The sequence below is a fragment of the Gorilla gorilla genome, chromosome 22 (assembly GCF_029281585.2).
Source record: "Gorilla gorilla gorilla isolate KB3781 chromosome 22, NHGRI_mGorGor1-v2.1_pri, whole genome shotgun sequence".
In the NCBI taxonomy this organism is placed as follows: domain Eukaryota; kingdom Metazoa; phylum Chordata; class Mammalia; order Primates; family Hominidae; genus Gorilla; species Gorilla gorilla.
In genome coordinates, this window is record NC_073246.2 from 38,604,749 (window position 1) to 38,618,226 (window position 13,478).

Genomic DNA, 13,478 nt, shown 5'->3' on the forward strand with positions numbered 1-13,478 from the left:
CTGTGCCACCCGGCCCTACCGCGCGGCCGCGGGGCGCTCTCCTCTCGGGCGCAGCGGTCCTTCAGCCCAGCGCAGGTTCCTCCCTTTCCTACTCGGAACGTGGCAAAGATACCCCAGTCCCAGCCCCTCCAGCTGAGAGCTGTTGCTCAAGGTCGTCGCTACTTGTCTGCTCGAGGGTGACCCCTTGTCAGAGAACTAGGGATGATTCCACTCCGGTTGATGTTTCAGGGGAAATTAAAAGAACATTCGGTTTTATGAGTCTCCTTCCGGGGAGGCGTGGTGGTAACTGGTTTGCTGGGAAGAGCCGTTCCTTAACCGCATGCAACAAAGCAGGTGTGGAATCCGGACGAGAGGGCACTCACTGCCTTCTGCCCCCTTTGGAAATAGAAAAAGCCTTCGAAGCAACAATCCAAAGATTAAATGATTTGCGGTCAATGATTTCAATTAAACCAGAAATTAGTAAGGGAGGGCCGAGAAAACACGGCTGCTCAAAAGCTGTTCGCTGTTTGAGGGATTTCCCGGAGAGCCTGTTAAAAGCTGCGAAGTGGTGGGTGTACCGCTCAGCCACCTTTAAACCGGCTCTATGCGTTCTGGCTCTGGAAAGCAAGTCTCCAGGCATTTGGGCTCAGAATTGCTGGGCCCCGAGTTTGGGCGGGGGTGGTCCTTCTGGGGGTCAGGCCTTGAGCAGCTTGCACTGGTGGCAGGTTTGGGAGCAGTTGAGGGGCTTCCTGTGTGTCTTTTGGAGGGGGGTGACCCTGGAAGTTGGCACTCTGGAAGGGAGCTGTTTGGCCCTAGAGTTTTGGAAAGGGCCCTGAACCTGTTCGGCCCCCCCTCGGAAAGGGAAGGGAGCAGTGGCTTGGTCCCTCCCTTCTCCATTCGTGCAATGCCTGGGGTAGGGGTAGACCTGGAGCGGGTGGACTCATATCCTTGGAATTCGTCAGGACAGCTGCTCCGGGGCCTTGGCCCTCAGTCAGTCTGGGGCTGAGGAGTAGGGAAGCTGGGAACTTGGGGCAGAGGAAGAAGATGCGTTTAGAAAGACCTCCATTATGCAAACTGGAGTCCATTTATGCAAACTGGTCACCCTTCCAGTAGCTCCAAAGAGTTGCAGTGGAGTGGCATCTTGATTGATTTAACCTCTTCTCAGGGGACCTGGGTCTGCGAGGGAGGATATGGGGGGTTGGAATAGGATCTGTCTGAGTTGCCAGGGTCAGGGTGGTGGCCCTAGGGAGGTTTTAGGGCCAGGGTGGTCCCGGGCTGTGGCAGGGGCTCTCAGATTGCCTTGGGCTCTCAGCTGCAAGGTGAAAAATACCATGAGGAATTGATCCGCCAAGGGCGGCCTTGTCTCAAAGCAAGTGGATTGCTGGGGTAAAGAATCTACAGACCAGCTTAGGACTCTGGGAGAAAAAAAAAAAAAAAAGAATAGCATAGTCCTAAGGAACTGCAAGGATCACCAGATTAACCCTTCACACCTGGGGAAATTAAGGCCAGACATGACACAGGCCTTTCCCAAGGCTCCGTAGCAAGGGCAATAGCAGGCCAGTTGCTGCCACTGCGGTCCTGTGAGGCATGTTCTCACTCCACTGCACCCAGGAGGCTGCCAGCCTCTGTTCCTTTTAACGTAGATCTCCTCAGTTGTTAAGACAGAAAGAGGAACTCAGAGGGGTCCCTGTGTGCAAGGCAGAGGGAGACCACCAGAACCAGGGTAAGCATCCCACTTGGTAGCCAGTTCAAGGACTTGGGGATGTTTTCAACATTTACAGTGAGGTTTGAGGCCCCATTGTCATGCTGCGCTACTCGGCCTTGGTCTCCTTATCTGTAAAATGGGCCCATTAGCAATGCACAGGGTTGCTGTGCTGAAGGGTGAGGTCCCACAAGCAAAAGCTGTGCAGTGAGGGGGGAATCCTAAGCGTTGTTCCTATGCCACTCACCCCTTCCTGTGAGCTCCCCATATTCCCTGGCTCAAAGGAGTCTTGAATGGCAGGGATGGAGGACTCACTGCCTGGACTTTGAAGACCCCTGCTTTCTGGGTGACCACCTTTTCTCCCCTTTGACAGTGAACTAATAAATTGGAGGTAGATAGTGCTGGGAAGAGGACAGGAGAGCAAGGCTGACTTTGGACATGGGCTCGAAATTGAGAACTTGATGAGTCTTGGAGGGTGGTTAAGATAAGCTCGCGGCTGGGGCAGCGCTGAGGTCTGATGGTCAGCCGGCCCTCCCCAAAGTGTGGCCCTCCGTTCTGGAGATAGGGGCTTTGGAAACTGCGAAAGCGTCCTGGCAGGCCAGGTCTGGTTGCTCCCTGGCCATAGCTGCTCTGACTACAGGCAGCAGGACGCAGGTCAGCCTCTGCCCATCGGAGGTCAGAGGCAGGGTCTCCAGCACCAGACTCAGCAGTGCCACTGCAAACCTGGCACAACAGACTGGTCCCAGGACTCAGCTCAGTAGTGAAGTTGGAAACCAAGGTTGAGTCTCCCCATCTCCCTTCCCCCAACCCGAAAGACCCAAGGTGGGTGTGGGTGAAAGAGGGAGAAGGAATTGCTACTCCAGAAACTGTCATTTGCCTACACGAAACGAGGTGGGGTTCAAGGTCTGAACTCTTCCAGTGCCTGGGTGCCTTTGGGTTTAAATTCAGCTGCAGGTGCCCCCATCACCACTTCCACCTGAGCACACCACGAGAAGCCAGGTTATCTTAGAAATTGTTTCCCGGAATCAAAGCGAGTTGATTTGAAGAGTTGGGTGAGGAGAAACTCACCCCTATACCCCTCAGGGCGTCAGAGATGTGAGGCAATTCTCTACCTCCGCTGGAAAAAATGCAGATTTATTAAAGGTCGACTGTTTAGCAGAACAACGTAGATTTTTTACAACGCTTTCCCAGTCTCTACTTTGAAGCCTGCCAGGCTGCAGCTGGGGATCCAGGAGGGAAAGCCCGCAGGCGCAGAGGGGACAATCCGGGAAGTGGTAAAGGGGACACCGGGGCACAAGGCCTGTGCTTTCGTTGCAGGCGAGGAAGTGGAGCGCGCGCTGCAGATTCAGCGCGGGGCTAGAGGAGGACCTGGATCCCCGAACCCCGGGGCGGAAAGGGAGCCTCCGGGCGGCTGTGGGTGCCGCGCTCCTCGGAACCAGCAGCTGCTGGGGCGAGGTCCGAACTCCCCAGGTCTGCGCACGGCAATGGGGGCACCGGGCCTTCTGTCTGTCCTCAGAATACGTAGGATACCCGCGGGCGACAAGCCCGGCCAGGCTAGGAGCCTCCTTCCCTGCCCCTCCCCATCGGCCGCGGGAGGCTTTCTTGGGGCGTCCCCACGACCACCCCCTTCTCACCCGGTCCCCAGTTTGGAAAAAGGCGCAAGAAGCGGGCTTTTCAGGGACCCCGGGGAGAACACGAGGGCTCCGACGCGGGAGAAGGATTGAAGCGTGCAGAGGCGCCCCAAATTGCGACAATTTACTGGGATCCTTTTGTGGGGAAGGGAGGCTTAGAGGCTCAAGCTATAGGCTGTCCTAGAGCAACTAGGCGAGAACCTGGCCCCAAACTCCCTCCTTACGCCCTGGCGCAAGTTCCCGGCGCCTGGTGTTCCCAAGGGAGCCCCCTGAGCCTACCGCCCTTGCAGGGGGTCGTGCTGCGGCTTCTGGGTCGTAAACGCCGAGGTCGGGGGTGGCGGAGCTGTAGAGGCTGCCTGTGCAGAAAGCTCCAGGATCCCAAAATGTGCTTGCGTGGAGCAGGGAGCGGAAGACGCAGCCGGTCCTCACCCGCCTCTCCCGCCACGCACATATCCTTCTTGACTTCGAAGTGGTTTGCAATCCGAAAGTGAGACCTTGAGTCCTCAGATGGCCGGCAACGCGCCAGAGGTCACGCTCCCCAGAAACACCCCTCTCCCCTCCCCTACCCCAGCTCCCCCCTGGGGCGGGTGGTAATTGGGGGAGGAGAGGCCGCAGGCAGGGAAGGGGTGGGAAAGCCAGAGAGGGAGGCACAAAGTGATGGCAGCCCGGCAAACACTGGGGCTTCGGGCTGGGCCGCGCTCGTTTAATCCCACAAAAATCCCATTTTGGAGGTGAGAAATAGAGGTTAGAGGTCGGGCCCTTCTGGAGATCAGACCGAGGAGACGGGCCCAGCTGGCGTCTTAAAGCAAGGAGGGGGAGTCGGGAGGAGGTGAGACCCCTGCATCCAGGTGGGGCTCCCAAACCGTTCTGGATTTTCCACACTCCCAGGTCCGATTTTCCATGGAGGGCTGGGGTTAGGGACTGGCACCTTCTTGTTGTTAACCGCATTTGATATTCACAAGAACCCTGTGAGGAGACTTTGTCACCGTTTTTAGATGCCTGAGGTTGCCGGAGAGGCAGTGAGAGAATCGTCTAACCTGGTGTTCCTACCACAGTCCAGGCCCTGTGTCCTGGGCTGGACCCACAGCCCCTGCCACCACCCAGAGGAAGGCGCGAAGCTGGCTGCCTCCTTTACAGGTCTCCCTTAGGTGCCCTCATGAAGGGGAACGGCCACCTCACAGTGCAGGAACTATCTCCCCGTTTGCTCCCAAATAGTCTTCTTGGTGTGGTGCTGTCTATGGTCTGTGACCTGCATCTGGAGTTACCCCCGGGACCAGCTTCGGAAGAGGAGGGATCACTTGGAGGCCGTGCAGTGACAGGAACGGCAGGCAGGGTGTGGGACCAACATGCACACACTCGCAGGTGCTGGGGGCAGGGAGGAATGAGGCGCTGGCTCCCTTTCCCTCCATTTCTCCCTGGGGGTCCCAGCAACCTGGCCATCCCTGACTTCCAACAGCACAGCGTCCCCACAGGTCCTGCAGTGCTCTGCAGGGGTGCAGGGAGCTCCCCTTCCCCCAGCCGCAACCTCACCTTCCTCACCCCCCCCCCGACCCCCACCCCTCCGGCAGGAAACCACAGGCTGGGTTGGGGACCCCTGGTGCTCCAAGAGAGCAGTGAGTGCTGGGAGCCGCTAACCCCGAGGCGCCTAGCACAGACTCTTCTCACCCCTTATTTTTGAAATAAAGCCCTTCCTTAGGTCCAGATAAGGGCCACGTGCTCAGTGCCTCACTTTCGTGGGAGTGTATATCACTTTACAGTATCAAGACAATTTTCTTTCGTTACAAATCTTTATTTAGTCTCTGCGTTTAGACCAAAGTAGATTTTTATGGGCTGAGTGAAAAAACCTCGCCCGCATTGGTTTCTAATGGAACAGCTGGCAGCGCCACCGCCCCCGGGTGGGGTGGCCTAGAGGCAGGGGTGCTTGGGAGGAACCTCTAGCACCCGACCACCTCCACCAGGTGGGAAAGGGACGTTTGCACCAAATCTCCGCCGGCAAAGCAGAGGCTTTGGGGAATTACAGAAAAACTATAATGATCTAAAAGAGAACAAGTTATCTTGAACTGTGCGGGTATTTGAATCATACAGAAAATTGTCCTGTGTGCCCAATGTACTTTTGCATGTAGAGCCAGTGCCTTCGAGGAAGCTTTCAGGATATCCCGGGCAGCGGAGTCTGGTCTGGAGTTTCATTTCCGTAGGTGCAGATTTCTCCCCAAGTCTTCCCGCCATGGGCTTTGCAAGAAGCCAGGGCCCAGAGGCCACGCTCACCGTTAACACTGCACAGGGCAAAGGTGGCTCCAGGACAACTGCCCAACCCCAGGAACGACCCAGCAGCAGAGAAAAGGACAGCTGCCAGGGTGCATTTGTCCTTTTTTGGAAATCAGAATTCCTGGGTCCTTAGTAAAGTCTTACTTCACCAAATCCCAGGACCTTCACATTTTGGTTCTTGCCATTGCTGTTTAAACAGTTGTAAATGCTGCCGCCACGAGGCCTGGGAGGAAGGACCCGCTGGTGAGAGCACAGGGAGTGCTGCTGTGATCACGGTGGTGATGCGGGGTGAGCGCGATTTCCCGGGATTAAAAAGCCACCGCTGCCCCCGTGGTGGAGGCTGGGGGCCCCCGAATAATGAGCTGTGATTGTATTCCCGGGATCGTGTATGTGGAAATTAGCCACCTCCTCAGCCAGGATAAGCCCCTAATTCCTTGAGCCCAGGAGGAGAAATTAAAGGTCATCCCTTTTTAAATTGAGGAATAGTTTTTTTTTTTTTAACTTTTTTTTTTTTTTTAGGTTTTTAGTTGCCGAATAGGGAAGGGTTTGCGAAGCCGCTGCCCTGGGCCGAGGTGCATTTTACGCTTCCAGAGGTAGAGGCGTCCAGAGACCGCGGTGCCCAGGGCGTTCCCGGGGAGGCTGAGAGACCCAGGGTGCTCTGGGTGACTGCACGGCGACTCCTCGGGAACCCACTCGTGGCTGCCCGCTTGGAAGGGCTTTGCGGCCCCGGGAACGATCTCCATGATCTCCACGGCTGGTCAGGTTCCCCTTCCCTCGTATCCCGCGCTGCCCGGGGGCTCCTGCCTTTGGTTCAGTGCTCGCGGCACCACCGCACGCAGGACGGCAGTGGGGGGCTCGGGCTGGGGCTGGGGCTGGGCCTGGCCCGCAGTTCCTGGGGTGGGGAGCGGGCATCGTGGGTTGGGGCGGGGGACGCGCCAGCAGCGCCCGCAGCTCGCCCCGCAGGGGTCGCAGCCAGTGGTCGGGAGTTAGGCTCGTGGGCCGGGAGACGCCGGGCGCGTTGTCCTCCGGGGAGGTTGGGGTGCAGGCGGTGCACCGACCCTCGCCATCTGGCGCTGCAGCCACCAGCCACGGCGCTTAGTGGAGGGTCTGCGGCCAGGCTCCCGGCGGAAAGATTCCGGGGAGGGCTCGGGGGTTGTCCCAGCCCGCGCTAAGCGCCGCAGCCTCGCCCGGCTTTCCTGCTTCCTCGGACTGTGCAGGGGAAGCCTGGGGTCTCGCGGGGCGCAGCAGTCAGGCCGAGGGTGCAGCAGGAGGGGAGTCCTGACGGGCAGGGCCCTCTTTCCCCTGGTGCGCAACACTGGTTGGTAGCTTTTGCGGAGGTGGTGAAGAAGGGCAGGAGGCCTATTGAGCGGAGGAGTCGGGGGATCCCTAATTATGTGACAGGAGACCCTTTCCAGTTTGACCTGTGGCCCATCCCTCTCTCACCGCCGGCAGATTGCTCTCGGGGAGCCCCCAGGTAAACCCCTCCCAGGCAGAAGGTTTCGGATTGGAAGGAGGACTACGCTCGTGGGGCGCCTGTGAGAGCTGGGAAGCCCAAGGGGTAGCGTGTAGGGGTTTTTTTATGCGGGAGGAGCTGCTCCTGGGCGGCGGGGACTTTCTGTCTCAGCCGGTCTGTCTGCCTTTGGGAAAACAAGGAGTTGCCGGAGAAGCAGGGAAAGAAAGGAGGGAGGGAAGGAGGGTCCTTGGGGGAATATTTGCGGGTCAAATCGATATCCCCGTTTGGCCACGAGAATGGCGATTTCAAAGCAGATTAGATTACTTTGTGGCATTTCAAATAAAACGGCAATTTCAGGGCCATGAGCACGTGGGCGACCCGCGGGAGCTGTGGGCCTGGCAGGCTCGCACGGGCGCCCGGGCTTCCGGCCGCTGCGGGGATTTCTCCCCCAGCCTTTTCTTTTTAACCGAGGGCAAAGGGGCGACGGCGAGAGCACAGATGGCGGCTGCGGAGCCGGGGAGGCGGCGGGGAGACGCGCGGGACTCGTGGGGAGGGCTGGCAGGGTGCAGGGGTTCCGCGTGACCTGCCCGGCGCCCAGGCATCGGGCTGGGCGCTGCAGTTTACCGATTTGCTTTCGTCCCTCGTCCAGGTTTAGGAGACGCGTGGGGACAGCCGAGCCGCGCCGGGCCCCTGGACAGCGTCGCCAAGGAGCTGGGATCGCACTTGCTGCAGGTAGAGCGGCCGCGCCAGCGGAGGAGCGCAGCCGCCGCAGGCTCCCTTCCGACCCCGCCACCCCAGCCTCCAGGCGCCCCTTCCCCAGGAGCGCCAGGCAGATCCAGAGGCTGCCGGGGGGCTGGGGATGGGGTGGTCCCCACTGCGGAGGGATGGACGCTTAGCATGTCGGATGCGGCCTGCGGCCAACCCTACCCTAACCCTACGTCTGCCCCCACACCCCGCCGAAGGCCCCAGGACTCCCCAGGCCACCTGAGACCTACGCCAGGGGCGCCTCCCGAGCGTGGTCAAGTGCTTTCCAATCTCACTTCCCTCAGCAGGTTCCACCCAGCCCTTGCTCTGTGCCAGGCGCCAGGGCTGGAGCAGCAGAAATGATTGGGCTGGTCTGAGCTCTGAAGCATTCGGCCGCTGCGTGTGTGCAGGGGGCGCAAGGACGGAGAGACAGCATCAATAATAGAATATTAACGGGGCACTTGTCCAGAGCTTACTGCAAGCCACATTCAGTTCCGGACCTTATTGACTTCCCCCTCCCATCTAGAGTGGATTCTGGTTTTTTAATTTGTTTTGTTTTGTTTTTTGTTTGTTTGTTTGTTTTTGAGACGGAGTCTCACTCTGTGGCCCAGGCTAGAGTGCAATGGCGCGATCTCGGCTCACTCCAACCTCCGCCTCCCGGGTTCAAGCGATTCTCCCGCTTCAGCCTCCTGAGTAGCCAGGATTGCAGGCACCCGCCATCATGTCTGGCTAATTTTTGTAGAGACAGGGTTTCACCCAGGCTGGTCTCGAACTCCTGACCTCCGATGATCTGCCCACCTCAGCCTTCCAAAGTGTTGGGATTACAGGCGTGAGCCAACGCGTCCTGCCTTGGTTCTGTTTTTAACTCCATTTTTTAGAGGAGGAAATTGAGGCACAGAGAGGTTAAATAACATGTCTAAGGTCACACAGCAAGGGGTGGAGCGGAGTTAGCCCACTGGCCTAGCTCTAGAGCCCACCCGGATAACCAGAACTTGGTGAGGCCTCCGGGCTCTCGCTTGGTTTGGAGCCAGGTGCTTAACGCCCCGAGCCCGGGGCCATTCACCCTGCAGGAGCTGCACGCGCCCCTGACCTTGGCTTTTCCCTGGCAGCAGAGGGGCTTTGCAGGTCGGCCGGGTAGCCCTGAGCACAGCTCGCCACTTCCAGATGGGCTGTTGGCGCTGGCTGGGGACACATCCCGATCTTTCAAATGCCCTTTACAGAGCCTCATCAACGACCCGATTCATTCCCCCCTCCTGTCATTTGTCTCTGCCATCGAAAAATGCCTACCGAGAGCTGCTCTGCATTTCCGCCCTCTATTTTGTGTTTTACTTTAAAATAATAATAATAAAAAATGTTGGCTGCAGGACGCCATGACTTAGGTCAGCGAGTCAGCCGCTAGCTCTGCATTTCCAAAAAGCAGATCTTTTCACAACTCTCTTGCCCCAAGTGCCCTGGTGTGGTTTATTTTTTAAAATGCATGCCTGCGGAAGAGAAGACCCGGGGAATATTTGAAACGCCGAGCTTTTACAACATAAAGCGCATGGTGTGGCCGCGGCGGGTAATGGCGCTCTGGGAGCCCTGCCCAGGCGGCCTCTGCTCGCTCTCCTCCACTTCCAGCTCCGAGCTGGGTGTGTTGCAAGTTTCATACTCCTACATATTATAAGTGACACTAATATCAGGGACAACTAAGTGCTGGGGAACTTCAATGAAAACCTGGCTGGTAAAGTCAACACCCCCAGACTTCTCTATGCTACATTTCTTTAATTAATTCCGGAGTGGTGTGTGGACGGGCGTCTTTGCAGTTATTATACATGTAAGTGAATTAGGCCATTTGAAGCTACGAAGTCATACCCAACATTTTCCATTAAGAATATTATTTTTTTAGCTACTGCTGGCAACTTTTAGAATTTAATTATGATAATTTTCCTCTTTTCCTCATTATCCCAGATATGGCTGGTTGTGAGATACTTTTTCACTAAATGTGTCTCTTTAATGATTTTGGAATTAAGCAAGCATGCCAAATGCGCCAAGACATTTATAACTTTAGAAATTGCTGTATAGTATATATTTTTGGAATACCACAGGTTTAGTTGGGAAAATATTTTGCAGCTGAGTTAGAAACTTGAAAGTTAGGCTTATGATCAAGATGCTGATTTTCAACCTTAGCATCGGGGAAGGTAATGATAGTTTAGTTGGCAAAGACTTTTTGCAGCAAACTGTATTTGAGACAGCAGAATCCAAGGATATCTTTCAAGATTCACTTATACTACATTCTTTTTAGCCCCCTCTCTAGGGGTGGAGGGCGTGGCTTAGAAAACCCAAAGGTAATCTGGTTTCAATTACATGCTGTAAAAATAGAATTTGTGGCCAGAAATTAATTTGGAATATTTTTTATGGGGGCAGCATTGTGGGTTGTATGAGTCTTTCACCAACTTTATTGCTTTTCTTTGGTTCCGGATCTAAAATATGAATGAGTAAATAAAATACAGTTTCCTTTTTCAAAAATAATTTAGTCTTTTTATCCTTGACACACAAATATAATCATTACCTTTTTATTTGTCTTAATTACCTCTTATAGTTTTACTTTATTTTTGAGGGTTAGCCAACTTAGGAGAAATCAGAATTTCATTTGGGTAGTTTTCATTTTTCAGAAGTTGATACTTTTCCTCCTTGAATTTTGCAAAGGTTATTTGATCTCTTGCAAATTCTAAATAATTAATTCTGTAGACATAGTCTGGTAAAATAACCAGGTATTTTGTTTTATTTTCTGGGCAGTGGTAGTGTTCGGAATTTATTATTCAAATGGTACTTAGAGGTAACTAGAAAATTGTGGCAAATAAAGCATATGTCCTAGTGGTATAAATGACTGCCAATTATGACATAAAATGGTCTATATAGTGGTAGATTTTCCCCTAAGTACCATAGAACTCCGGATTTGTACTAAGTGCTAAAATAACCCCAAACAATAAAGCTACTACATTTAACCTGAGCTTGATAGGAATTCTCAACTGTTTTGCATGATTTTTGTGATGTGGATGTACGATTGTTTCTAAAGTGCTTTAAAAGCATTTTAGAGCCTGGCCTGGGAACTAAACCCTGGGTGCTGTTTCCTACAGTCCTTTTTGAGACCCTCGGCTTCATTTTTGCATTTAGCAAGCATGTGTTGATGGTCATATTTGATGCATCCCTCCATCCCAGTGACTGTACCATTGTTGGACTTAACTCTAATGTAGAATGATCATCTCTTATTCTGACACTTTATCTTTTACAGACTTTGGATGGATTTGTTTTTGTGGTAGCATCTGATGGCAAAATCATGTATATATCCGAGACCGCTTCTGTCCATTTAGGCTTGTCCCAGGTGGGTATTGCCTAATTTTATGTGCAACCAAAATATTAAACGAAGTGACAGCAGATTTTGACAGCCTCACCCAACTTGAAAATGAGTCTGTTTAAGTGTTTGCTTTTGTGTAAGAACATAACCCTAAATTGCAAAATCCTCTTCTCAGGACATCCTGCAGGGGTTTTCTTCTCCATATTACGTTTTACTTTTTTACTTTCTTTTTCCCTTGGGGTTTCATAACCAGTGTGTCTTCACCACGTCAGCCTTGTTCCGAGATTCTGTCCCATACCTGGACTATCTGCTTATGTAGTAATGCTAGATGCCCTGAAAAGAGCTCCACAAAGGGACATGTTTCAGTCCACACTTGCTGGTCTGCACGTTACGGTATTATGAGTTGCTATAAAGCAAGAGGTAAGCTGATGTGGAACATGGATTTTATGCAGAATGTTCTTTGGGGAGAGAGAATGGGGAGGGGTAGATTTATGAGTGTTCGCGTGGAATTTGGGGTCATTTTTCCTGACTTTTTCCAGTTCAGTGGTCGTTTCAGCAAAGCATTTTATATGCTTGTGATAGAAACTCATAAAACTCAGTTTACTACTGTTTTGAACAGCAAGGTTTCTTTAGAACATCTGAATATTACCAATTTTTCTGGAAAGATGGAATCATCTTCTTAAAAAAGTCCACCGTTTCCTTAGAGGAAAGAGGGGGACACAGCTTTGTCTCTCTCTGGCAAGCCAAGGGTTTGATGGGGGATTTGGGGGCTCCCTGGGCCCATTGGATATCTGAAAGGGGATAGTGTGACTGATCATTCCCATTCACATGCCTGACTTAACAAATGCGGATCATGATTTTAAAAGTCACATTTTAAACTACATATAGGGACTAAATATTTCTTCACATTGTGTACTATCAGAGTGATTTTTCACCGTGACTGAAGACACACTAGAATTAATGATAGATACAGCGGATGGGTTCCAGAGAGGCCCATATTGAATTTGAATTACACCCGCCTCCTAATGTAGTTAAGCCAAAATAAAACATGCCGATTAATGTGGCTTCAGTTTGCTCATTGAAAAAGAAAATGACCACATTTGGCAAACTGCATCTGGTGTATTCCTTTTATTTTTCTGCCAATACTTTTTTTTATAAGCTTGCTATTTATTTACATCCTTCTCTTCTGATGTATGGATATCCTTATCCAGATCCACGTGGGTTTATGTAACTCTGTGTTTCTCAGGCAAAACCCTTTAAAATGAATTACATATTAAAATGATATGGAAGTTTTTCTCTTCCTCTTCTCTGCTTTTATCAAACCAAGTCTCCCAAATGCAGTTTACTAAGGCTTGGCACTTGTGCCTATGTGACTCATGGGATTAGTGTACTTGTAGAATGGGAACTACTGTTGGGAACAGGAAATTTACTATTTTCCATAATTATTAGGTTGATGCAAAAGTAAATGCGGTCTTTCCATTACTTTTAATGGCAATGACCACAATTACCTTTGCACCAACCTACTATTATTCTCTGAATTTTTACCTTGCCCTATTTAGAATTATGCAGGGCCCTTAAGTTGTACCCAGACTAGTTTCTACTTCTGACTTGGCCCAATTACTTACCTTTTTTAGTCATTTAGAAAACCTTTCATAGTCTTACAGTAGTGTCACAAACACGACAAAACATTTCACACACTTTTAAAGATGACTGATCAAAAATCTTTTAAAATAGGTAAAGTCATTGTTATCAAATATTAAATTTAGATCTGAGCTCCCTAGCAGTCAAAGCAAAAAGGGAAATGCATTCAGTTATACAGTTTTTATTGTCTGATAGGGCAGGTTCTTTAACCTACTTGAACCATGTAACTTAAATAGTAAAATCATGCCTGCTCTATCTGTCTTTAAGGATCGTGGTGAGAAACGGATCAAAATGCCTATTTCATGTGATTTACAAACTACAGGGGGCAACACAAAATCCAGGCATACCCACAGTTTCATTTGAGCAAAGTTGCTTTCAGTAGAGTCCTTTGGGGGCTCCTATTAGGGCTGCTTGGTCATTTGGAATGTCCTGGCCCATCAGGAGGTACTGTGCACATCCCAAGAGATCCAGTGCATTCAGTCAGGCCGTCCAAGTTAGCCTCTCTGTGTTATTTTTCTCTTTTTATGTGGAAAATAGAATTGATTGATTATAAACACAATAATTAAGAAGGACCAAAATATTGGATAGGTGACAAATCTGCCTCCGGTTCATGATTGGCTCCACGGAAGGAAATCCAGGCAGCCTCACAAGTTGAAGTACTCTATTTCCTCATGATCATAATGCAGCAGGAAAACTTTGCATCATAATTTTGAGAGAGGAGAGGGGTTA

The 13,478-nt window shown here is 51.9% G+C and overlaps 1 protein-coding gene across 1 annotated transcript in view; it reads left to right on the forward strand.

The window, feature by feature from the left end:
• Positions 1 to 13,478, forward strand: part of SIM2 (SIM bHLH transcription factor 2) — a 53,121-nt gene that overhangs the window by 1,861 nt on the left and 37,782 nt on the right. Inside the window, exons 2-3 of the mRNA XM_019017844.4 lie at positions 7,680 to 7,762; positions 11,046 to 11,135. Of these exons, the coding sequence (XP_018873389.1) occupies positions 7,680 to 7,762; positions 11,046 to 11,135 (173 nt within the window). The remainder of the gene's footprint in view (positions 1 to 7,679; positions 7,763 to 11,045; positions 11,136 to 13,478) is intronic.